This window comes from Phycodurus eques, chromosome 14, assembly GCF_024500275.1.
Source record: "Phycodurus eques isolate BA_2022a chromosome 14, UOR_Pequ_1.1, whole genome shotgun sequence".
Classification (NCBI taxonomy): domain Eukaryota; kingdom Metazoa; phylum Chordata; class Actinopteri; order Syngnathiformes; family Syngnathidae; genus Phycodurus; species Phycodurus eques.
In genome coordinates, this window is record NC_084538.1 from 21285008 (window position 1) to 21311907 (window position 26900).

The following is a 26900-nucleotide window of genomic DNA, read 5'->3' on the forward strand; positions in this document are numbered from 1 at the left end:
TCTCCTGTTTGGTCTCTCCCACAAGTCACTACAAAAACTACAGCTTCTCTAGAACTCCACTGCCCGTATTATTACAAGGATCCCTTTCATTCACTACATCAATAACTCCACACCTGCAACAACTCCTCTGGCTCCCTGTCCAATAGCGCATCCAGTATAAAATACTGATCTGCACCTTCAAACCCATCAATAACCTCACCCTGCTGACCTCCTTCACATTACCATATTCCCACCCACTCTCTTAGATCTTCGTCCTCCAACCACCTCACCGTCCCTTCCCTTCTTCTGTCTACCGTGGGGGACCGAGTCTTCAGTTGATCTGCACCCCGTCTATGGAGCTCACTACCACCTGACCTCCAAAACACAGAGTCATTAGCCATCTTCAAATCCAAATTGAAGACACACATATTCCGGACTGAATAGTAACTTAAAATTACCCATATCATTTGCCATTTTAATTTATATTTTATGTTGTGTTATTTTTATTGTATTGCTTGATTTGATGTACCTTGAGTGGCTTCAAAGGCGCCGATAAATAAAATGAAATATTATTATTATGATTATTATTATGTTAAGAGTAATGATAATGGTAGTGATTTGTTGAAAGTACTTTCAATCAACATTTCTGGTGACAAGTAAACATCTTGGAGTATAATTTCGAGAACTGTTAGCTACCTGCCAAACTAAACACTGCCGTGACTGCACATTCAGGGTGGAGAGAATACAAACAAATACAAAACAAATACTGCTAACCTTTGAATGCTTCAATGTGTGCCGATCTGACTTAAAAATGTGAACAGTTCACACTTCAACATGGAGTTCATTGAATACCTCATGCACAGTAAATACGATTTTGGTAAGTTAAAGACAAGCTGAGAATAGACGAGAGAACTTGACACTCCTGGGGTCTTGAAAATCTGTAAATAAGACGTATCATTAACCCACAGTGTTAAAGCTGGGAGAAAAAAATTTAGGCTTATGGTCCGAACTTTACATTATTTCCCATGGGACCAAACAATGTTTTAAAAACAATTCCAACGTCAACCAGTCAGGGTGTAATGGTTTGTTTTGGAAACGATTCGATTCGTATCACGATTCGTGGTTGGGAATTCGATTCAAGGATGATATTGGTTCATTTAGTATGATAGGATCTGAAACAATTCAGAAGCTGGAAATAGATTCAGAAACTTTTAACAAAAAAATTCAACCAGTGTGATTGAGGAATAAACACCTGTATACAGGAAAGTGAATGTGAACTTTGCTAGATTCCTGCTGTTTCTTGTCAAGAAATCAGGTAAAATTAATTAAGGACATTAAATATAAAGATTTTCCTGATGTACTTGTATTTCTTTGCAATAAAACAGAAGGGAACAGCAACTTATTGTTATTTACAGTACATTATTTCAGCTATGATTTGACTGGTTCAGCTAGTTTTTTTCTCGAAAAAAGTTGTTCAATTGGTGTTCGAATGAGTGTCCTTGTAAAAGTGTCTCTAGTGTATAGTCCCAAGCTGGAACAAAAGTTTGAGAATCCCTCTTCTAAATAGTCAAATACTAATAGTGAGAATCAAAGCAGGTCTTCAAGTTGGTAATCTTTTAGGAATAGTGTTACTAATACATAGAGTGCTAAATAAATTAACAAACCTGCTCTTTGAAGTATATAGTGAGCCTTGTAAGCAGAATCCAGTAGTTGATGTTGTCTCTTGTTCTCCTCTTTTTTTACCACAAAGTTGCCCACCTCGTTCGTACTCGGCTGTTCTTTCAAAAGCTACAAATATTTATTTGATGGCCGCGATAATTTGTGCATTCAGAAATGCTCTCAGCATTTCTACTTTACACATTTTTACACGATAATCACAGTCACAGCCCTTTAGACACTTGATCTCTGCTGAGCGATGTATTCTTCACGAGCTAGGCTAAACTTGCGAGCTTCAAAGTCTTTGACACGCAGAACAAAGTGAGTCACACACATACTGTGGTGTCTCGGTCCACCCGCAAGGGACACTACAGAGAGGAATGTCCTTCATATAAAGTCTGCTGTGCATAAATCTAATCTAGTTATTTCCAAGTATCGATGCAATCATTTTATTACCTTTAAAAAAATCATTTAACGATTTTGATATAATTTCGTCCTGAAGTCTAACCAACCATGCACAGATTGATCCAATTGGATTGTAGGAATACAAATCGATACATTGATATAATGACTGAACCGTTACACCCCTATCAACCAGTATCTCTGAAACAATTGTGTATGACCTTAAGAGGTTCCACAGTACATGACAAACAACACCTGCTTTAAACCTACTTACTGGGTATGTGCAGCATGGGTCTAGAATGACCGGCACAGACATTTTTCCCTGAAGATTGAGCTTGGTGAGATAAAACACATTTTCGCCAAGCACCTTCTCCTTCTTCATCCGCCGCATACTGTAAAGTCTAAATCTGATGGCGTAGTTGCTGATCATCTCAGACTCCATATGGCAAAAGTGAAAGGTTTCTCTGAAAAGAGGGCATGCACCTCTTTGGATTCCTGTCTTAGCCCTCTGCTTCTTCATGGGTAGCAGCACCAGATGGACTTGCCAGGAGATGTTGCCAGTCTGTTTTAGAATGGGAAGGTCTGTTACCGCCATGATGGTCACAGCCAGCTGCTGCTCCTCTGGATCATAGTCAAACGCTACGTCAAGAGTCCCATATTTTGCAACCTGATCTGGTTCGTAGCCTTTAGGGAGCTGAGCTGCTGAACTGCGGGCTGACATCTCCTGAAGAAAAAACATGAAATATGCTGTTTACTTGGGGTTGAACCGACTAGTCAATGTGTCAACCTTGCCACTCCGCAATGATGGTTATAGCTTAGAGTCGACAAATCATCAATCATATGTGGCTGGTTGGCACAGCTAACTAAGCGAACTACGGTGGTGCTTCAAGCGTGTGGAAATATTTTACCAAAAAGGAGACTGGTAGAACTGTCACTCATGCAAATCAATCATCAAATATAACCAGCAAAAGTGTTTTGAACACCCTCATCTGAAAAGGCTAACGCTAGCTGAAGGGCAGCCTGAAATCCTCACATCAACTGTCAGCAAATTTACTAAACGCCCTTCGGAAACGGAGACAAACCATGGTCGATCAATAACCTCTTTGTTGAATAAAATCACTACTACTACGACTTCTTCTTTTCCTTTCGGCTTGTCCCGTTAGGGGTCGCCACAGCGCGTCATCCTTTTCCATGTATGCCTATCTCCTGCATTCTCCTCTCGAACACCAACTGCCCTCGTCTTCCCTCACGACATCCATGAACCTTCTCTTTGGTCTTCCTCTCGCTCTCTTGCCTGGCAGCTCCATCCTCATATCCTTCTACCAATATACTCACTATTTCTCCTCTGGACGTGTCCAAACCATCCAAGTCTGCTCTCTCTAAAATTGTTTTAAAAACATCGAACCTTGGCTGTCCCTCTGATGAGCTCATTTCTAATTTTATCCAACCTGGTCACGCCGAGAGCGAACCTCAACATCTTCATTTCCGCCACCTCCAGCTCTGCTTGCTGTTGTCTCTTCAGTGCCACTGTCTCTAATCTGCACATCATGGCTGGCCTCACCAAACTTTGCCCTTCATCCTAGCAGACTCTTCTGTCACATAACACATCTGACACCTTCCTCCACCCGTTCCAACATGCTTGGACCTGTTTCTTCACTTCCTGACCACACTCACCATTGCTCTGGATGGTTGACCCCAAGTATTTAAAGTACTCCACCCTTGCTATCTCTTCTCCCTGTAGCCTCTTCTGAACTTCTCTGTACTTTTCCATCAACATCCTCAAGGCAAATAATGCAGCTGTGGTACTATTTCTAGGCATGAAACCATACTGTTTCTTGCAAATATTCACTTCTGTCCTGAGTCTAGCCTCCACTACTCTTTCCCATAACTTCATTGTGTGGCACATCAACTTTATTCCTCTATAGTTCCCACAGCGCTGCACATCACCCTTGTTCTTAAAAATGGGCACCAGCACAACTTTTCCTCCATTCCTCAGGCATCTTCTCACGCGCTAGAATTCTATTGAACAAGCTCAAAGGTCAAAAACTCCACAGCCACCTCTCCAAGATGCTTCCATACCTCCACAGGAATGTCATCAGGACCAACTGCCTTTCCATTTTTCATCCTCTTTAATGCCTTTCTAACTTCCCCCTTACTAATCATTGCCACTTCCTGGTCCACCACACTTGCCTCTTCTACTCTCCCTTCGCTCTCATTTTCCTCATTCATCAACTCCTCGAAGTATTCTTTCCATCTATCTAGCACACTGCTGGCACCAGTCAACATATTCCATCTCTATCCTTAATCACCTTAACCCAGCTGCACATCCTTCCCATCTCTATCCCTCTGTCTGGCCAGCCTCTATAGATCATTTTCTTCTCCTTTAGTGTCCAACTTGCCATACATGTCATATGCCTCTTGTTTTGCCTTTGCCAACCTCTACCTTTGCCCTGTGTCGCATCTCAATGTATTCCTTTCGCCTCTCCTCGGTCCTCTCAGTGTCCAACTTCTTCCTAGCTAACCTTTTTCCTTGTATGATTTCCTGTACTGTGAGGTTCCACCACCAAGTCTCCTTCTCTCCTTTCCTGCCAGAAGATACACCAAGTGCTCTCCTGCCTGGCTCTCTGATCACCTTGGCTGCAGTGGTCCAGTCTTCTGGAAGCTCCTCCTGTCCACCGAGACCCTGTCTCACCTCTTCCCAAAAATATGCCCAACACTCGTCATGTCTCAGCTTCCACCACATGGTTCTCTGCTCTGCCTTTGTCTTCCTAATCTTCCTCCCCACCACCAGAGTCATTTTACACACCACCATCATATGCTGTCTAGCCACACTATCCCCTACCACAACCTTACAGTCGGTAACCTCCTTCAGATTACATCATCTGCACAAGATGTAATCCACCTGCGTGCTTCTACCGCCACTCTTGTTGGTCACCCTATGTTCCTGCCTCTTCTGGAAAAAAGTGTTCACTTCAAACATTTGCATTCTTTTTGCAAAGTCTACCACCATCTGTCCCTCCAAGTTCCTTTCCTGGATGCCGTACTTACCCATCACTTCTTCATCACCCCTAGTTCCTTCACCAACATGTCCATTACACTCTGCACCAATCACGTCTCTTTCTCTGTCTGTGATGCTCAGAACGACTTCGTCTAGCTCTTTCCAGAATTTCTCTTTCACACATCCTCCTGTCACATCCTACCTGTGGGGCATAGCCACTAATAACATAATACATAACACCCTCAATTTCAAGTTTCAGCATCATCACTCGATCTGATACTCTTTTCACCTCCAAGACATTTTTAGCCAACTCTTCTTTTAAAATAACCCCGACTCCATTTCTCTTCCCATCTACACCATGGTAAAATAATTTAATTCCTGCCCCTAAACTTCTAGCCTTACTGCCTTTCCACCTGCTTTCCTGGACACACAACATATCAACCTTTCTCCTAATTATCACGTCAACCAACTCCCGAGATTTTCCTGTCAAAGTCCACACATTCAGTTCTAGGCTCTGTGCTTTCCTCGCTCTTTCTGCCGAAGAACCCGCTTTCCACCTCTCTACTTCTTCAACTTCGACTCACATTAGCTGAATTTCCAACGGGGCCCTGCAGGTTGATGGCGCCAGTGGCGGACGTTGTTAACCCGGGCCACGACCGATCCAGTATGGAATTCTTTGGATGAACGCTCATATTTGTTTGGCAAGGTTTTAAGCCGGATGCCCTTCCTGATGCAACCCTCTGCATTTATCCGGGCTTGGGACTGGCCTACAGTTTGCTCTGGCTCGTGGCCCACATAGGGCTACATTAAAATCACTACTACTGTTGTTAAAATTAATGGTTAGCGTGTCAAAGAAAAACAGCCAACTGGCGTTTCTCTCCTCTGTCTGCCTCCCCGCTCCAGCGGAGACACACCCTTGCAGTGGTGGTATCACCCCCCCGCTACACACAGATAGCTTCAGGGTCTCAAAGACAGTAACAACTTACAAAACTCTTGCAACAGTCCACATAGCACAAGTGAAAGTTTTCATGAATACATTATCGAAAACCATTCCTTCATCCTTTATGTTTTAAACTATCCATCCATCCATTTTCCGAACTGCTTATCTTCATTCGGGTCGCGGGCCTGCTGAAGCCTATCCCAGCTATCTTTGGGCAAGAGGCGGGGTACACCCTGAACTGGTCGCCAGCCAATTGCAGGGCACATAGAAACAAACAACCATTTCCACGCACATCCACACCTACGTGCAATTTAGAGTCTTCAATCAAACTACCATGTATGTTTTTGGGATGTTGGAGGAAACCGAAGTACTCGGAGAAAATTCACTCAGGCACGGGGAGAACATGCAACCTCCACAGGAGAGGCTGGATTTGAACCCCAGTCCTCAGAACTGTGAGGCAGATGTGCTAACCAGTCTTTCACTGTGCCACATTTCAGAATCAGAATCAGAATCATCTTTATTTGCCAAGTATGTCCAAAACACACAAGGAATTTGTCTCCGGTAGTTGGAGCCGCTCTAGTACAACAGACAGTCAATTTACAGAACACTTTGGGGACATAAAGACATTGACAAAAAACAATTGTGCAAAAAGATGCAGAGTCTTCTAGCACTTAGAGCAGTTCGAATGACTAATATTGCAATAGTCCGGTGCAATGACCATTGTGCAAAGGGCGCTGAGACTTCAAGGAGTGTATGCGGTTTAAAGTGACGAGTAGTTTAAACTATTTTTAAACTATGTAGATACAATTCTTATATATTATAGCAAGTAGTGACCCCATGGTTGTGTTATATACATTGGTGTTCGAGTTGTCCAAAATCCGACTGTACCTTGAAGGTATCTAAATGTGATTGGATGAGTGAGTGCCTGAATGTGTTTGGATGAATGTGTCTGGACAGCAGCAGTGTGTTTGGAATTGGCACAGTGATTTTCTTTTTTTCTTTACATTGGCACACACAGTGAGTTGAGACAAAGAAAATATATCAATGACATCGATTAGTTGACGTCGCCTTGGCTATCATCACCTTGCCGTCGACTGCAAAAGAAGTTGTTCAACACCAGAGTGTTTACATCATTAATTACTGCATCACCTCATTCGATCTTCTTGTATATGTCTCTGGGGAAGCACATTATTTACCTCTGGGCTGAGAACAGCAGTACTGTCACTGGGCACATCCTCCTCATAGCCCTTGTTTAAATAACTCTCTGTCTCATGGCCATCACTTCCCTCACTGGTGCATTTGCGAAAGGAAAGGTGGGGGCTACCACTGGTCTGTGATAGATCACATTTGGCGTCACCCAGGTCTGACAGTGTACAAGACATCCGTGGAGATCCATTTTCATCCTGATATGGCGGAGGTTGGAGTTCATCAAGGGGGGGTGTCCGCCTCATCCTCTGAATGCAGTTGGCTGTTATAGAATGGCAGAAGACAAGACACAGACAAAGATTAGCTGTGTTGACAATGGACTACGTGTATACAGGAGCCATGATATGGGCTATGGATAAATTGCACTGCTGTAAAGAGCTGTTGGCTGTTAGCGTGCTTCGGTAATGTTTGCAATGTGGTGATGAGGGTATATAGTGAAGTGCCCCCACCAGGTGGTGTTGTTTTTTGGGGAGAAATGAAGGTTATATTTAATACAGAGTAATTTAATTGTGGTAGCACAATGGAGAAGTGTTTAGAACTGCCTCACACACAGGTGATTTAATCTCTTTTGGAAAATCTCTATGGAGTTTAGATTTTCCCCATATGCTTGTGTGGGTTTTACTCACACATACCAAAAACATGCTTCTTTGGTTAATTGAAAACTCTAAATGGTTGTCTGATTATATACCATGTGTATAGATTGAGTGGTGACCAGTCTACATTGTCTCCTGCCACTCGCCCAAAGTAAGGTGTTATAGGCTCCAATTCACAGTGACCCAAATGAAGAGAAGTGGGATACAAAATGGACGGCTAGTTCATGCAGTTCCTCAACAATACAAAGCCTCTTTATTGTGATTTAACTTGTCAGTGGAGTACAGAACATAAATAATTGATGAATAGATCCCGAATATTCAATTAATGGAATTCAGTGACTACAGTACTTACAGTATATACCTGCCACAGATTTCACGCATCTCACACTTCGAATAATTCAAATGAAAAGAAGGCAATGACAAATGATACACTGAGAGTTTGTGTCACACACATGAGAAATCTTGAGCAGTTCTGTCAGCTAAATTCTCAAATCTACTTTCATTGTCCAATTTGGACTTGCACTTGAACAGCTGAGACTAATACTCACATAGGGACATTTGCAGGAAAAAAACAGAAATTAAAACATAGCTCAGGATGAAAAATAGGCTCTCTTCTGTTTCCTAACTTTTAGAAAAAGCAAGCCTTGTTTTGTCACAATCCTCTCCAACCTACTGTTTCTAGCGCTCTCCAAAATTCCTGGAACTTTCTGTCTCATGTCAGATGCAGTGAGACTTCACCTCAAAGTGGCACAGCACGATAAAGGCAAAGGAGTTTTAACTAAGTGTCATGGAGGTCTTGATAAAAGAAGCAAACCCATTTTGCCGCCCCCCGCCCTGCTGAGCCGGGGGCGTTTGATTTGATGGAAGCTGCTGTGTAAAGGCATCACTTTTTCCTGCACCCTGATAATTGGGATGGTTACAAATCCACTTCTCTTGTAAGCCCTCCTTCCTTCACAGAGAATTCCCTGTTCACATGGGCTTTTTTGATTGATTGATTGATTTATTGATTGATTTTTTTTTGTCTCAAACAAGCAAAAGCGAAAAAGTGTGATAAAGTTCAACCCAATTTTAAAAACAAAGAATTTGTATGAGCAGAGTACCCAGCATGATGAACCATCCTTATGACTCTTTTTTTGTAAAGTGCAAATCTTTTGTAAAGTACTCCAAGGCCTTCTCTGTTGGCCTGAACATCATTGCTAATATTTATTGTACGAGAATAAAATATGTAATCACACATATAATAATTTGTATTAATTCATTTCCAACAGTTTTTTGACTTTCATTTCATAGCGTGTCTTGGCTGCCCAGCTTCCAATCAGATTCCAGCTGCTATGTGTAATGTAGCTAGCATGCAGCTAGCCAGCCCCCATAAAAAGTCCCTAGCATAAAAGTGGAAGATATACATAGACTGTTATAATTCTTACACCGTTTAACCAATGTGCCCACAAGACACTAAATTGCCCGTAGGTGTGAATGTGAGTGCGAATGGTTGTTTGTTTATATGTGCCCTGCGATTGGCTGGCAACCGGTTCAGGGTGTACCACGCCTCTCGCCCGATGATAGCTGGGATTGGCTCCAGCACGCCCGCGACCCTAGTGAGGAGAAGCGGCTCAGAAAATGGATGTATATATATATATATATATATATATATATATAGAGAGAGAGAGAGAGAGAGAGAGAGAGAGAGAGACAATTTTATGTATTTCCACAATTGTTGTAGGTGTGTCAGGATCCACTCTTTTGTTTGTTTTTTCAGTTGGCCCCTCCTTATGTTTTTCTTTGTTTCCCCTCAGCAGCGCAATGAATGATGAGCATTTCGCCGCACATGGGCGTTATTGGTAATCAGCTTCGAGACTGAGGCTCTGCACCACCACTACACCAGGAGGATGCCAAATAATTCCTTTGTCTTCACCATTTGCTGTGCTGCGTCCTGTCTCACTCCCGTATTTAACACTGCTCCTCATTTTTTTTTGTTGTGTGCCTTTTTTCTGTAAGTTGTGGCATTTTCCTGCTTTTCCTGCTTGCTCAAGTCTTTCTTATTTAGTCTCTTTTGGTTTGCACTTTGTTGTTTGCCCTTTACATGTATTATTTTTTTTATTTTTGTGCTAAGTGGAATGAAATGTTCCCTACTTTTTAGTAGCACTTAATGTTTACCAGTTTCTTATCTTGCACTTTGCAGAACTATTCCATACCTTCTCGTCACTAGCGTTTATTTGTACATCATTGAATAAAGACTTTTTGAGTTACTCCTTTAACGCTCTGTGTCTGTTATGTGGTACGACCAGTCACATATCGTTACAAGATGTTTACTCTTAAAGTAACGGTGTTCTGCTGAATATTGCATTTTTAGAATAAGAATTTAACAGATTAATTCATACACTTTCATCCATCTCAGAGCGCTGCCATGTTTGCCAATATCGCCCTCTGCTGTTGACCTAAATTAAAATAACAACTGCTCGTCCTTGCGTTGCAAATGTCATGTGACCAAACCCAGAAAACAGGTAGCAGACGTCAGGTTTATGTTGGGATATCTAGCATAACTAAGGGTTGATGACAGGATGGTTTGAATAACATTTTTAAAAGCTAGGGTTTTTCTTTTCCACTTGTGTATAGATTTTACATACATTTCTGAAATTAAAAAATTATCGTGACATATTGTCTATTAAGCAATGCAATTATGGAGCTTCTGAATGATCTAAGGGCTGACTTGGAGCCAGTCATTTGTTGCATCTGGGTCAGCAGTTTGTCAGGCATGCTGTCCCAACTTTTAAACCCAATGTAATGCAGGATGGGCACATCCATCCAACTGCCACGCACTGGGTTCAATCAAACATGGCTTTTATGTGGTTGCTGGCTTAACCAAAATTACTGGAGCGATAGATTTATATTCTGTAACTCAGTAATATGTTTGTTTCTCTTCCACTAACACTTACAATTCCATTCAAAGTTCTTTTTTTTTCATTTTTTATTATTTTGATCAATTGACTGGCGACCGGTTCAGGGTGTGCCTCGCCTCCCGCCCGAAGGTAGCAGGAATAGGCTCCAGCAGCCAGCGACCCTACTGAGGTTAAGCGGTAAAGAAAATGGATGGATGGATTTAGTTGATCAAAGAGGCATTGTGAGTCGGCAGCCTTTTACAGCAGCTTTGTTCAAATTCACCTTTATGTCTTTTTTTTATTTATTTATTTTTTTATTTTATTTTATTTTATTTTATTTTTTTTACGTCTTTTTCATGGATGCCCCTGCTTATTTCAGGAAGACAATGCCAAACCACATTCTGCACGTGTTACAACAGCGTGGCTTCCAAGTAAAAGAGTGCGGGTACTAGACTGGCCTGCCTGCAGTCCAGACCTGTCTCCCATTGAAAATGTGTGGCACATTATGAAGCGTAAAATACGGCAACGGAGACCCCGGACTGTTGAACAGCTGAAGCTGTACATCAAGCAAGAATGGGAAAGAATTGCCCCGACAAAGCTTCAACCATTAGTGTTCTCAGTTCCCAAACATTTATTGAAAGTTGTTAAAAGAAAAGGTGATGTAACACAGTGGTAAACATGACCCTGTCCCAGCTTTTTTGGAAAGTGTTGAAGCCATAAAATTCTAAGTTAATGATTATTTGCTAAAAACAATAAGGTTTATCAGTTTGAACATTAAATATCTTGCCTTTGTAGTGTATTCAATTAAATATAGGTCAAACATGTTTTGAAAATCATTGTGTTCTGTTTTTATTTGTTGAACACAACGTCCCAACTACATTGAAATTGGGTTTGTAGTTGCAGCTGTTTATTTTTAAAGTGCACTATAAAACCATTCCAAGTTGAGTTGAGTTAATTCTGCGCTTGCCGTGCTCTCTCAAATATTCCAAGATGACAATCATTTGCGCTATATAAGGGGCAAAACCCTCTTAAGTACCACACTCTACATCACTTTTACAGTTGTGAACAGTGAGCACAATTTGCTAGGCCCGTGGCCTTCAGTGATGCGCCTGAAACCAACAGAACTGTTGCACATTGTGCGGGGTTCTGACACTAGTTTTCATGAGGTGCAGACCGTCGGCCGCTGGTTTTGCTGCGAATCAAAATTTGTGAGTGGCGTCGCAAGGTTGCAGATGCAGAGCTGCCAACTGACAGAAATTCACTTCCATAACAATTTGTCTGAATTTCCATTTTTCTAAAATTATGTCAAGAACATTACTGCGGGACAGTTATTGCAGTATATTATGTACAGCGGAAGCAAAAAGTAAGTGAACCCTTTTGAATTTCTAAAATTCAAAAAAAGTTCTGACCTCAAACCGATTAAGAAGCTGTAGCATGAACTCAAGAGATCAATTCACATCAGATATCCCCGAAATCTCACAAACTGCAACAGTTTTGTAAAGAGGAATGGTCTTTTTTAATTTTTGAAATGTTTTTCTTCCTTCTTTTTTCTTTTTTTAAACCTATCCTGTTCAGCTGCATGGCCTTGCAGAATGCTGGCTCTGTATGCCTTTGTGCTGGAACTCTTTTGCTGTGCAACAGGGGAGTTTGAAATACTCCTGCTTATTTTTTTCCATCCATCCATCCATTCTCTGAGCGGCTTATCCTCACAACGGTTGCGGGAGTGCTGGAGCCTATCCCAGCTATCATCGGGCAGGAGGCGGGGTACACTTTGAGCTGGTTGCCAGCCAATCGGAGGGCACATATAAACAAACAACCATTCACACTCACATTCACACCTACGGCCAATTTAGAGTCTTCAATTAACCTACAATGCATGTTTTGGGATGTGGGAGGAACCCGGAGTGACCAGAGAAAACCCACGCAGGCACGGGGAGAACATGCAAACTCCACAAGGCGGGGCCGCGAATTGAACCTCGGTCCTCTGAACCATGCCACCTTGCTTATTATTGTTAATTGAAAATGCAGCCGGACAGAAAAGGGTTTTAGGGGACAGACAGAGATATAGAATGGACAAGGCAACTAGGTGTGAGTCTAGATACTTGAACACAAGTAACATTACAACAGTCATTTGTAGATGGGGGGGGTGCCCGATGAGGACATGCAATAACTAACCAAGAGAACAAGAGAAGACAGAAAGGGCAGGGCAGGATGGGAGGAAATGCGCAAGCCAGTACTATTGACAAGTGGTGCGGTGGAATGGTCTGATCTTCAATGACAGGAAATGCTTGGTTGAGGTTATTGCTGCCAAAGGAGGGTCAACCAGTTATTCAATCAAACGGTTCACTTACTTTTTCCATCCTGTCCTGTAAATGTTTACGTTATGCTCCATAATTAATGGAGTCCGATCAATGCAAACTATAACTAGCAGACATTCCAACAGCTTCTTCCCTCTTGCAATCAACTTCTTAAACACCTAACCTACAATTCCATTGCAACATGGTGCCATTTTTTTTATTTTTTGACTTGAGTTTGTTGTCACATTTCTGTGGGCCCAATTATACATTACTTGTGCACTCACTGTAGTAGTCTCGCCACGCTGCACTATTTGCATATCTGTTGTTGACCAATACTGACCACTCATGCCTGAGTAGCATCTGCTCCATTTGCACACTGATTGAGGAGTATCTGCAACATTTGCACAATCTGTTATCGCACTACTCGCTTGAAGTCTCTGCGCCCTTTGCACAATGGTAATTGCACCGGACTATTACAATATTAGTCTTTCGAACTGCTCTAAGTGCTAGAGGACTTTTTGCACAATTGTCAAAAAACAAAAAAAATACGTACCGGCATTACCAGATAACTAGCAAGCCTTTATTGCTCAGTGACTGTTTTTCTCAATGTCTTTATGTGTTCTCTGTCAAATGTGTTCTCTGTCAACTGACTGTCTGTTGTCGTACTAGAGCAGCTCCAACAACCGGAGACAAATTCCTTGTGTGTTTTTTGGACATACTTTGTGTTTTTTGGACATACTTGGCAAATAAAGATGATTCTGAACTTCATATAATATGGAGTCAAATATGAAAACGTAATTGTTTGTGTGGTATTAGTTGAAGCAATGTTTTATTCTTGTGATTTAGATGAATATAAGACTACATTTTACATTTTACAGTCCTAGCTGGTCAGCGGCTGCCACGATACTGCCAAGCCGTACCTTTACATATGTTTTTTACAAAAATATATATTGTGTTTTATAATAGGTGGCATGGTGGGTGACTGGTTAGCACATCTGCCTCACAGTTCTGAGGACCTGGTTTCAAATCTGGCCAACCCTGTGTGGTGTTTGAATGTTCTGCCCGTGCCTGCGTGGGTTTTCTCCGGGTACTCCATTTTCCTCCCACATCCCAAAAACATGCATGGTAGGTTAATTGAAAACGCTACACTGCCCGACGGTGGGAATGTGAATGTCAGTGATTGTTGGTTTATCGGTGCCCTGCGATTGGCTGGCGACCAGTTTAGGGTGTACCCCGCCTTTCGCCCGAAGATGGCTGGGATAGGGATCAGCACGCCCGCGACTGTTGTGAGGATAAGTGGTACAGAAGATCCATCCATCCATTTTCTACCCCTTATCCGAGGTCGGGTTGCGGGGGCAGTAGCTTTAGCAGGGACGCCCAGACTTCCCTCTCCCCGGCCACTTCATCCAGCTCTTCGAGGGGGATCCTGAGGCGTTCACAGGCCAGCCAAGAGACGTAGTCACTCCAGCGTGTCCTGGGTCGTCCCCGGGGTCTACTCCCGGTGGGACGTGCCCGCAACACCTCACCGAATCAGATGCCCCAGCCACCTCATTTGGCTCCTCTCGATGCGGAGGAGCAGCGGCTTTACTCTGAGATCCTCCCGGATGACCAAGCTTCTCACCCTATCTCTAAGGGAGAGCCTGGACACCCTGCGGAGGAAACTGATTTTGGCCACTTGTATCCGGGATCTTGTTCTTTCGGTCACGACGCACAGCTTGTCACCATAGGTGAGGGCAGAAACATAGATCGACCGATAAATTGAAAGCTTCATCCTTCCGGCTTAGCTCCTGCTTTAGCACAACGGACCGATACAAAGTCTACATCACTGCACACGCTGCACCGATGCGCCTGTCGATCTCCCGTTCCATTCTTCCCTCACTCGTGAACAAGACCCCAGGATACTTGAACTCCTCCACTTGAGGCAGGATCTCATCCCCGACCTGGAGAGGGCACGCCACCCTTTTCCGACTGAGGACCATGGTTTCAGATTTGGAGGTGCTGATTCTCATTCCAGCCGCTTCATACTCGGCTGCGAACTGCTCCAGTGAGAGCTGGAGATCATGGCTTGATGAAGCCAACAGAACCACATCATTTGCAAAAAGCACAGATGCAATACTGAGGCCACCAAACCGGATCCTCTCTATGCCTCGGCTGCGCCTAGAAATTCTGCCCATAAATGTTCTGATAAGAATTTGTGACAAAGGCGGAGACCACAAAACACATGAAGACTGGTTGGGCGAACTCCCATGCACCCTCGAGGACCCTGCCGAGGGTGTAGAGCTGGTCCACTGTTCCACGGCCAGGACGAAAACCTCACTGTTCCTCCTGAATCTGAGATTCGACTTCCCGATGGACACTCCTCTCCAGCACCCCTGAATAGAACCTACCAGGGAGGCTGAGGAGTGTGCTCTCCCTGTCGTTGGAACACACCCTCTGGTCCCCCTTTTTGGGACCGCCACCCCAGTCTGCCAATCAAGAGGCACTGTCCCCGATGTCCATGCAATGTTGCAGAGGCGTGTCAACCAGGACAGCCCCACAACATCCAGAGCCTTTAGGAACTCATTCAGCCTTGCCACAGAGGAGCTTTTTAACCACCTCGGTGGCCTCAACCCCAGAGATAGGAGAGCCCGTCTCAGAGAACCCAGACTCTGCTTCCTCATGGGAAGGCGTGTTGGTGGAATTGAGGAGGTCTTCGAAGTATTCTCCCCACCGACTCACAACGTCCCGAGTTGAGGTCAGCAGCGCACCATCCGCGCTATACACAGTGTTGATGGTGCACTGCTTCCCCCTCCTGAGACGCCAGATGGTGGACCATAATTTTCTCAAAGCTGTCCGGAAGTCTATCTCCATGGCTTACTGAACTCCTTCCATAACCGAGTTTTTGCTTCAGCGACCACCAAAGCTGCATTCCGCTTGGCCAGCCGGTACCCATCAGCTGCCTCCAACGGGTTCTGAGATTGCCGCCACGACAGGCAGCGACCACCTTATGGCCACAGCTCCGGTCGGCCGCCTCAGCAATGGAGGCGCGGAACATGGTCCACTCGGACTCGATGTCCCCCGCCTCCCCCGGAACATGAGCAAAGTTCTGTCGGAGGTGGGAGTTGAAACTCCTTCTGACAGGGGATTCTGCCGGACTTTCACAGCAGACCCTCAAAATACGTTTGGGCCTGCCACGTCGGACCGGCATCTTCCCCCACCATCAGAGCCAACTCACCACCAGGTGGTGATCTGTTTACGGCTCCGCCCCTGTCTTCACCCGAGTGTCCAAGACATGCGGCCGCAAGTCACAGAAGTCCAATAACAGAACACCACTCAGATTCTGATCGGGGGGGCTGTTCCTCCTAATCACACCCTTCCAGTTCTCACTGTCATTGCCCAAGTGAGCATTGAAGTCCCCCAGCAGAACGATCGAGTCCCCAGCGGGAGCGCTCTCCAGCACCCCCTCCAAGGACTCCAAAAAGGGTCCGTACTCTGAACTGCAGTTTGGTGCATAGGCACAAACAACAGTCAGGACCCGTCCCCCCACCCGAAGGCGGAGGGAGGTTGCCCTCTCGTCCACCGGGGTGAATCCCAACATACAGGCGCCGAGCCGGGTGGCAATAAGTATATCTGCACCTGCTCCGTGCCTCACCGTGGGCAACTCCAGAGTGGAAGAGTGTCAGGGCTGCTGTTTCAGCACCATGAGTCCAGCCCGTGTGTGTGTGTGTGTGTGTGTGTGTGTGTCATGAGTGCTTTGCAGGGTTGACATGTTGGAGTCCAGCAGCTGCACCTTGTCATCCTAATTACACCTGACTGCTCTTAAGACTCTGTGGGACCCCAACTCGTCGCCAGACTATCAACGCTCTGTCGAGTTCGTAGTTTAGCCACCTTGCCTATCCTTTTGCTTCCTGAAGACCTTGTGAGTTACCTCTACCTAATTCTTGTTCTTGTTCTTGTTCGGCACGATCTATTGTTGTTGTTGTGGTTGTGGTAACGAGTGTATCCGGTCGCGATTGATTTGACAAAGCCCAGTGATCGTAAATGACGTCAAAAGACATGTGAGAAGGCTAAAAATAAACAAGCTTTTGGATTCCAATATACTGTATACGACGGCGACGCAGAGTAAGTGTCTTTTGTGGAGCCGATCAATGACGTCATTAATCAGATCGTCGAATTATGACATTAAAGCCGTTCAGCATAAAATGCTAATTATCGGCCGATACGATCAAGCCAATAAGATCGGTGTAAAGTCTACTCAAGATAGCCAAACACTCTCCTTGTTCTCGCCTGTTTCCACTTCTTTGTGGCCATCCACTTATTCCTCGAGTATTGCGCCATATAAAATAATACAATATAATATCCCATACGTGGAGTCCAAAAACCCGATACTGGGTCACAATTTTTCCATTGCTGCATGTCGTCAGATGTGCAGTGCTGAATAGCTTGCTGTGCAGCAGAGAGTCGCCAACTGTCGTATTTTCGCGCAGCCACAGTCACGTTCGACTACAGTGCTCGAAGTGCAGAGGGCCTTCGGGTGAGTGAACATGCATTTGTTTTTTTTTTAATCTTAATAAACGATAGCAATCTTAGTAAATCATGCTCAACACGCCCACCAACAGTGTGGGCAATCCGATAGACCCGACACGCAATTTAGTGCCCAATGTATGGAATCTTTATAAATCAGGCCCCATGTGTACAAGACATTATGAGTAACCAACGGATTTTTTGGGGAAGCATTGTGTCCCTTTTAATGGACCACTACTCAGTAACTACTTGTCCATTAGCAAAGAATCAGTGATTATTTCCTCTGGTGACAAAACAAGGAATCACTGCTGATTACATTGGAAATTGGAGATCAAATGATGCACAGCTCCTCTAACTAGATAGAAGTTACTGAGTGGATATAAATCTATTGGTTTTGTCATGCATCTTTGATATATTAGGGATGTGGTAAACCACTGAAAGCATGTTGAGATGTCATTACTGTATTGATAATGTATCTCATTTAGTTGGAAAAGAAAATCATCATACTTATTTCATCATATTTTATAAATAACACATTTTTAGGTGTACTGCAGTTTTCTCTGTATGATTTGTAATTTGTGATTCTCCATTACGGTGGCACGGTGGACGACTGGTTAGAGCGTCAGCCTCACAATTCTGAGGACCCGGGTTCAATCCCCGGCCCCGCCTGTGTGGAGTTTGCATGTTCTCCCCGTGCCTGCGTGGGTTTTCTCCGGGCACTCCGGTTTCCTCCCACATCCCAAAAACATGCATGAATTGGAGACTCTAAATTGCTCGTAGGCATGACTGTGAGCGCGAATGGTTGTTTGTTCCTATGTGCCCTGCGATTGGCTGGCAACCAGTTCAGGGTGTACCCCGCCTCCTGCCCGATGACAGCTGAGATAGGCTCCAGCACGCCCGTGACCCGAGTGAGGAGAAGCGGCTCAGAAAATGGATGGATGGATGGATTCTCCATTACTGATACAACTAAGGCATGTCATAAACAATTCATCACTGAGCAGCATATTTTAACAATGCTTTAAATAGATTGCCCTAGACATTCAGTCTAAAAACCCACTTTCTTATATAACAGGACGATAGACATGACGCAGTGATTTAGATTGCAGGAAAAGATCTTTTTTGGCTCGTGACATAACAGTGTCATCGAAAGCATAAAAACATTTGTACAGCCACATTATTTCAAACTTAATTACCATTCCAGAACCAGACAGCATTTTTTTTTTGTTACCACATGACTGTATTCAAAGATAGCGCTATTTAGATAGCGTTTAATACATACACTTCTTCTTCTTCTTTTCCTTTCGGCTTGTCCCGTTAGGGGTCGCCACAGCGCGTCATCCTTTTCCATGAAAGCCTATCTCCTGCATCCTCCTCTCGAACACCAACTGCCATCATGTCTTCCCTCACGACATCAATCAACCTTCTCTTTGTCTTCCTCTAGCTTTCTTGCCTGGCAGCTCCATCCTCATCATCCTTCCTTCTACCAATATACTCACTATTTCTTCTCTGGACGTGTCCAAACCATCCAAGTCTGCTCTCTCTAACGTTGTCTCCATAACATCGAACCTCGGCTGTCCCTCTGATGAGCTCATTTCTAATTTTATCCAACCTGGTCACTCCGAGAGCGAACCTCTACATCTTAATTTCTGCCACCTCCAGCTCTGCTTCTTGTTGTCTCTTCAGTGCCATTGTCTCTAATCCGTACATCATGGCTGGCCTCACCACTGTTTTATAAACTTTGCCCTTCATCCTAGCAGAGACTCTTCTGTCACATAAGACACCTGACACCTTCCTCCACCCGTTCCAACCTGCTTGGACCCGTTTCTTCACTTCCTGACCACACTCCCCATTGCTCTGGACGGTTGACGCCAAGTATTTAAAGTCCTCCACCCTTGATATCTCTTCTCCCTGTAGCCTCACTCTTCCCCCACCACCACTCTCATTCATGCACATATATTCTGTCTTACTTCGGTTAATCTTCATTCCTCTTTTTTCCAGTGCATGCCTCCATCTTTCTAACTGTTCCTCCAGCTGCTCCCTGTTTCACTGCAGATCACAATGTCATCTGCAAACATCATGGTCCACGGGAATTCCAGTCTAACCTCATCTGTCAGCCTATCCATCACCACCGCAAAAAGGAAGGGGCTCAGGGCTGATCCCTGATGCAGGCCCACCTCCACCTTAAATTCGTCTGTCACACCTACAGCACACCTCACAGCTGTTCTGCTGCCCTCGTACATGTCCTGTATGATCAGAATCAGAATCATCTTTATTGGCCAAGTATATCCAAAACACACAAGGAATTTGTCTCCGGTAGTTGGAGCCGCTCTAGTACAACAGACAGTCAATTTACAGAACACTTTGGAGACATAAATACATTGACAAAAAACAATTGTGCAAAAAGATGCAGAGTCCTCTAGCACTTAGAGCAGTTCGAATGACTAATATTGCAATACTCCGGTGCAATGACCATTGTGCAAAGGGCGCTGAGACTTCAAGGAGTGTATGCGGTTTAAAGTGACGGGTAGTGCGATCATCTGGGACAATGTTGGTTGTGCAAATGTTACAGATACTCCTCAATCAGTGTGCAAATGGAGCAGATGCTCATCTGGCATGAGTGGCCAGTATATGCAGATAGTGCTGCATGGCGAGACAACTACAGTGAGTGCACGAGTAATACATAATTGGCCCCACAGAAATATGACAACGAACTCAAGTCAAAAAATTGCCATCTTATTGTAAAGGAATTATAGGTTAGGTGTTTCAGAAGTTGATTGCAAGAGGGAAGAAGCTGTTGGAATGTCTACTAGTTCTAGTTTGCATTGATCGGTAGCGCCTACCTGAGGGAAGGAGGTGGAAGAGCTGGTGACCGGGGTGCGGAGGGTCCGAGAGGATTTTGCACGCCCTTGTCTTAGTTCTGGCAGCGTGCAAGTCCTCAATGGTGGGTAGGGGGGTACCGACAATCCTTTCAGCAGTTTTGATTGTCCGTTGCAGTCGGAGTTTGTCCTTTTTTGTAGCAGCACCAAACCAGAATGTGACGGAAGAACACAGGACTGATTCGATGACCGCTGTGTAGAACTGTCTCAGCAGCTCCGGTGGAAGGCCGTGCTTTCTCAGAAGCCGCAGGAAGTACATCCTCTGCTGGGCCTTTTTGAGGACGGAGTTGATGTTGTTCGCCCACTTCAGGTCCTGAGAGATTGTAATTCCCAGGAACTTGAAGGTCTCGACGGTTGACACAAGGCAGCTGGACAACGTGAGGGGCAGCTGTGGCGAAGGATGCCTCCTGAAGTCCACAATCATCTCTACAGTCTTGAGCGTGTTCAGCTCCAGGATGTGTCGGCCGCACCACAGCAGACTCGATATGCAGATATGCAGACTCGCCACCGTCTTTGATGAGGCCGATGACAGTGGTGTCATCTGCAAACATCAGGAGTTTGACAGTCAGGTTCGCTGAGGTGCAGTCGTTCGTGTAGAGAGAGAAGAGCAGCGGAGAGAGGACACAACCTTGGGGCGCCCCAGTGCTGATCCTGCGTGTGGATGAGGTGGCCTCCCCCAACCTGACCTGCTGTGTCCTGCCAGTCAGAAAGCTGTAAATCCACTGGCAGATGGCAGGTGAGACGCTGAGCTGGAGAAGCTTGGTTGAAAGGAGTTCAGGGATGATGGTGTTGAACGCTGAGCTGAAGTCCACGAACAGGATCCTCGCGTAGGTCCCTGCACTGTCGAGCTGTTCTAGGATGAAGTGCAGTCTCATGTTGACTGCATCATCCGCAGACCTGTTCGCTTGGTAGGCAAACTGCAGGGGGTCCAGCAGGGGACCTGTGACACTCTTGAGGTGGTCCAGCACGAGACGTTCAAAGGACTTCATGACCACAGATGTCAAAGCGACAGGCCTGTAGTCATTCAGACCAGAGATTGCAGGTTTCTTGGGGACTGGAATGATGGTGGAGCGTTTGAAACAGGATGGAACTTCGCACATTTCCAAAGATCTGTTGAAGATCTGAGTGAAGACTGGAGCAAGCTGGTCCGCGCAGACTTTGAGGCAGGATGGGGACACATGGTCCGGGCCTGCCGCTTTGTTAATCTTCTGTTGTTTGAAGATTCGTCTCACATCCTGTTCATGGATGGTTAACGCAGAAGTCAGAGGTGTGGTTGTGGTCGCGGGTGCGGCCGGGTGGGTGTGTGGTGTGAAACTGTCCTTTTCAAATCTGCAGTAGAAGGTATTCAAGTCGTTGGTTAGTGTGCTATTGTTCTCAGCTTGGGGGGATCGTCGCTTGTAATTAGTCAGCGATTGGAATGCATGCCAGACTGATTTAGAGTCGTTTGCGCTAAACTGTTTTTCCAACTTTGCTGCATAGATCCTCTTTGCAATGTTAATTGCTTTAGTAAGCTGGTTTCTAGCTCGATTGTACAGGGCCCTGTCCCCGCTCTGATATGCGTCCTCCTTAGCTTGGCAAAGCTGCTTAAGTTTAGCAGTGAACCACGGCTTGTTGTTGTTGAATGTGCAAAATGATTTTGTTGGTACAGAAACTGATATAGGATGTGACAGTGTCCGTGTATTCATCCAGGCTGCCAGCTGAATTTTCAAAGACACTCCAGTCTTTGCAGTCTAAACAGCTTTGAAGTTCCATCTTGGCTTCATTGGTCCACTTTTTGACTGTTTTCACTGTAGGCTTCGCACATTTAAGTTCTTGCCTGTACGTCGGTATTAAGTGAATTAAGCAGTGATCAGACGAGCCCAGGGCTGCACGAGGTTTTGCACGGTATGCGTTTTTTACCGTAGTGTAGCAGTGGTCTAAAGTATTATTTTCCCTCGTAGGACAGTCGATGTGCTGCTTGTATTTAGGGAGTTCGTGGTTGAGTTTAGCTTTGTTAAAGTCCCCGCGAATAATGAGGGGTGAGTCTGGGTGTTTTTTTTTTATTTCGTTGACTTGTTCGGCGAGTGTTAGCAAAGCGGCGTTCGTGTTAGCTTGAGGCGTAATATAGACTCCAGCCAGTATGAACGATTTCGTTGCTATGGAGGCATATCCCGCCGCCCTTTGTTTTCCCCGATGATTCCATGTCGCGGTCCGCTCGATGAATGTTGAAGCCGGGAAGCATGACGGCGCCATCGGGTACAGCGTCGCAAAGCCAGCTCTCCGTGAAGCACATGGCCGCGGAACGTCCTAAGTCTTTACTGGTATTTAACAGAAGATAAAGCTCGTCCATTTTGTTGGGTAGGGAGCGTACATTCGCGAGGTGGATCGACGGGAACGCCAATCTGTGTCCTCTCTTGCGGAGTTTCACCTGAATGTCGGCTCGCTTCCCTCTGTGGCGCCGCTTCTGTCTCCATGTGCCGAAAACCGCGGATGCCGCTCCGGTGAGTAACTCGGGGAAAGAAACTGAGCGGATATTCGAAAGTTGGTGACAGAAAGTCCGGAGTAGCCTCCTTGATGGTTAGCAGGTCTCGCCTTGTGTAAGTGAGTCGTGTAAGGTCTCCAAAGACGGACGAAAAATACAAAAACAAAGACAATACTAGAGAGCGCGTTACCGAGGCGACCACACTGGTAGGCGCCATCTTGGACATTATACTAACATCTCTGCCACGCCAGACTTCCGCATGCAGTACCACAGTTCCTCTCTGGGTACTCTGTCATAGGCTTTCTCTAGATCTACAAAGAGACAATGTAGCTCCTTCTGACCTTCACTGTACTTTTCCATCAACATCCTCAAGGCAAATAATGCAGCTGTGGTACTCTTTCTAGGCATGAAACCATATTGTTGCTCGCAAATACTCACTTCTGTCCTGAGTCTAGCCTCCACTACTCTTTCCCTTAATTTTAGTTTAATACATACACTATAGTCCCAAAATTATTTGCTCACCTGCCTTGACTCACTTATTGTATGAATTTAAGTGAAATCCCATTACTAATACATAGGGTTCAATAGGACATCGGTCCACCCTTTGCAGCTATAACAGCTTCAATTCTTCTGGGAAAGCTGTTCACAAGGTTTAAGCGTGTGTTTACGGGAATTTTTTACCATTCTTCCAGAAGCGCATTTTGATGTTGGACGAGAAGGCATGGCTCTCAGTCTCCGCTTTAATCCATCCGAAAGGTGTTCTTTCGCAATGAGGTCGGGACTCTGTGCAGGCCAGTCAAGTTCATCCACATCAGACTCTGTCATTCATGTCTTGATGGACCTTGCTTTGTGCACTGGTGCACAGTCATGTTGGATGAGGAAGGGGCCAGCTCCAAACTGCTCCCACAAAGTTGGGAGCACAAAGTTGGGAGCATGGAAGTGTCCATCTCGTGGTATGCTGTAGCATTCAAGAGTTCCTTTCACTGGAATTACGGGGGCAAACCCAGCTCCTGAAAAACAACCCCACACCATAATCCCCCCTCCACCAAACTTTACACTCGGTACAATGCAGACAGACAAGTACCGGTTTTCCTGGCAACCGCCAAACCCAGACTTGTCCATCAGATTGCCAGATGGAGAAGGGTGATTTGTCACGCCAGAGAACGCGTCTTCACTACTCTAGAGTCCAGTGGCGGCGAGCTTTACACCACTGCATCCGACGCGTTGCATTGCACTTGGTGATGTATGGTTTGGATGCAGCTGCTCAGCCATGGAAACCCAGTCCATGAAACTCTGCTCTGAAGCACTGTTCTTTAGAAAATCTGAAGGCCACATGAAGGTTGGAGGTCTGTAGTGATTGACTCGGCAGAAAGTTAGCGACCTCTTCCCAATATGTGCCTCAGCATCCGCTGACCCTGCCCCATCAGTTTACATGGCCTACCACTTCGTGGCTGATTTGCTGTCATTACCAAACGCTTCTACGTTCTTATAATACAGCTGATAGTTGACTATGGAATATTTAGGAGTGAGGAAATTTCACGACTGGACTTGTTGCACCGGTGGCATCCTATCACAGTTCCATAATTGAATTTACTGACTCCTGAGAGTGACCCATCCTTTCACAAATGTTTGTAAAAGCAGTCTGCATGCCTAGGTGCTTAATTTTATACACCTGTGGCCATGGAAGTTATCGGAACACCTGATTCTGATTATTTATACTCTTGGCATTTAGGATTATGTATACTCTTGGCAATATAGTGTTTATACATCGGATAAAACGGACTGTCGGGACTGAACAAAGTGTCCAAAATGTGTTACATTTGTCACTTAATCTGCCATTGACAAAATCTATTAGTTCCAGTCCGCCACTGTTGTTTACTGGGGATTTGGCGCAATGCAGGCAGAGAATGGGATTGGCATATTTCCGGGTCACAGATCTACAATATGACTAGATCCAATTCCAACAGATGTGCCTCCCATGTCTACGTGGCGACCATGCTGAATGTGGGGCATTGATGTGGCAGCCATGTCATGACGGTAATATCTATTGACTATTGTGCATAAAGCGCAGCGCAGCACGAGAGAGAGAGAGAGAGAGAGAGAGAGAGAGAGAGAGAGAGAGAGAGAGAGAGAGAGAGAGAGAGAGAGAGAGAGAGAGAGAGAGTGTGTGTGTGTGTGTGTGTGTTTAGCAACAGATTTGGAACTAGCAAACACACTAATTCCTTGCGGCTCAAGAAAGCAACTCGCCTATGATGAGTACTGTACGTCAAAAATGTCCCCATGAGCAAGCACACTGCCGTGGTAAGTTTGGATAAAATGTAAAACTTTCAAACATTTTCAAGGTTTTTCTATATGTATTTACAATAACTTTGTACTGTACTGGGCATATTAGATCATGGAAAAAAAACAATAATTTTGTACTGAACAGTAATATGGATGCATATGGCCTCAAGAAGTGCTTCAATGAAACGGACAATCGACTATATCGGACGACCCCCGCCCCTACTAGTCCGTTCTATCAAGGTTCCACCGCATGCGTGTGTGTGTGTACACAGAAAAGGGGCTGGATTGGTTTTTGTATATTGATAGATTTTAGGTATTGTCTTGGCTTTCCATGCCTTTTTGCACTTCCCTTTCTTCAGGTGTCCAATATTTCTTCCCTGTGTCATTTCACATTTTTACACACAACATAATTTCTGAGTTTTTTTTTCTCCTTTCTTTGTATGTATGGGTCCCTCGGGTTGTTTCCAACATCTGGTGAAATTTCCAGGTCAATTACACCTTAGGAAGAATATTTTGTGAGAAAAATGGCGACATGCTGCTTTCCTCCAGTGCTGATTAAGAATAGTCACCTTTTCAGCCTCTCTCTCTCTCGCTCTCGCTGTCTGAAAGCTGTCGTCTGATCCTTCCGACGTTGCATGCAGTATAACTACAATGTCACAAAATTGTCACACAGCCCTGAATGATTTATGTTCATAGTATAGCTGGAGTTGACTTGGAATTTGTTCATGTGTTAAAATGACTGCACACACTTCTAGTGTAGTGTTATAACAGATGAATGCAGAGAACAGACTGATCCAAATAGGCTAGAATTGGTTCCCCTGTCCATACTGAATTTTTCAAGTACCCTGAATGAAGCATACTTAGAAAAGAAAAAGAAAGAGAGAAAAAAAAAACATACAAGAAAAATATGCAGACAGTTGACTGTTTCATAACCCTCCCACGGAGAGTGTGCTGAACGGGAGCTCCACTTTGATCGCCTCTCTAAATCAACTGTGTGTATACGAGTGTGTACATTGTGGCTGAACTTTGTTTGGAAGCGTAATGAAATGTGTTTGGATCGAGCTTGTTAGGAATCTATCAGTTTTAATGAAATGTTGTATGATGTGTTGAGGAAAATGATGGAATCGTCTAGATTAGATTTACAGTACACCTACCTACATCAGCTGAGGCGTCACTGCTGTAGCCGTCATAATCAGCCGTCAGGGGGATGTACTTCTGTCGGTTCTCCCACCTGAAGTGTCCCGCATGTTTGACATTAGCAGACACCTTGGCTCCTCCTCTGAGACCTTGGGCCCGGCTGATTGCTTCTTGATACTGACCCATCAGTTCATCCTCGCTGTCTGATGATGAGGCATGCTGGTCGCCATCAGTGTAAACCTTCTCTGTTGTGAGAAGAAATGACAGAAACAAACAAATCATTATCCAACTAAATGCAAGTGTGAGTCCCTCCATTTTGTTATGATTTATGCTTGCTGGGACCCTTCAACACAATCTGTGCCTCAATTTGATTTTGTCTCTGTTATCTACAGACAATTCTTTGGAATTCATGGCTGATGTGTTTTTTAGGTCCAAATCAGTGACACTGTGAATGCGAGTATGAATTGCTGTCTTCTGTTACCTTCAATTCAGTATGATATGGTACAGTTGTATACAAGTAAAAACTAGATCTACAGTAGGTACGTAAAGTATTCAGACCCCCTTGAATTTTTCACTCTTTCTTATATTGCAGCCATTTAATAAAATCATTTAAGTTACATTTTATTTTCATTAATGTACACACAGCACCCCATATTGACAGAAAAAAAAACAGAATTGTTGAAATGTTTGCAG

At 44.7% G+C, this 26900-nt stretch overlaps 1 protein-coding gene across 3 annotated transcripts in view; it reads right to left on the reverse strand.

Moving 5' to 3' along the window:
• syt14a (synaptotagmin XIVa) overlaps positions 1–26900 on the reverse strand; it is a 95909-nt gene that overhangs the window by 19435 nt on the left and 49574 nt on the right. For all 3 annotated transcript variants that reach the window (XM_061696385.1, XM_061696384.1, XM_061696386.1), the window contains 3 exons: positions 26225–26452; positions 7172–7443; positions 2312–2761 (listed from right to left, as the gene is read on the reverse strand). In XM_061696385.1, the coding sequence (XP_061552369.1) occupies positions 2312–2761; positions 7172–7443; positions 26225–26452 (950 nt within the window). The remainder of the gene's footprint in view (positions 1–2311; positions 2762–7171; positions 7444–26224; positions 26453–26900) is intronic.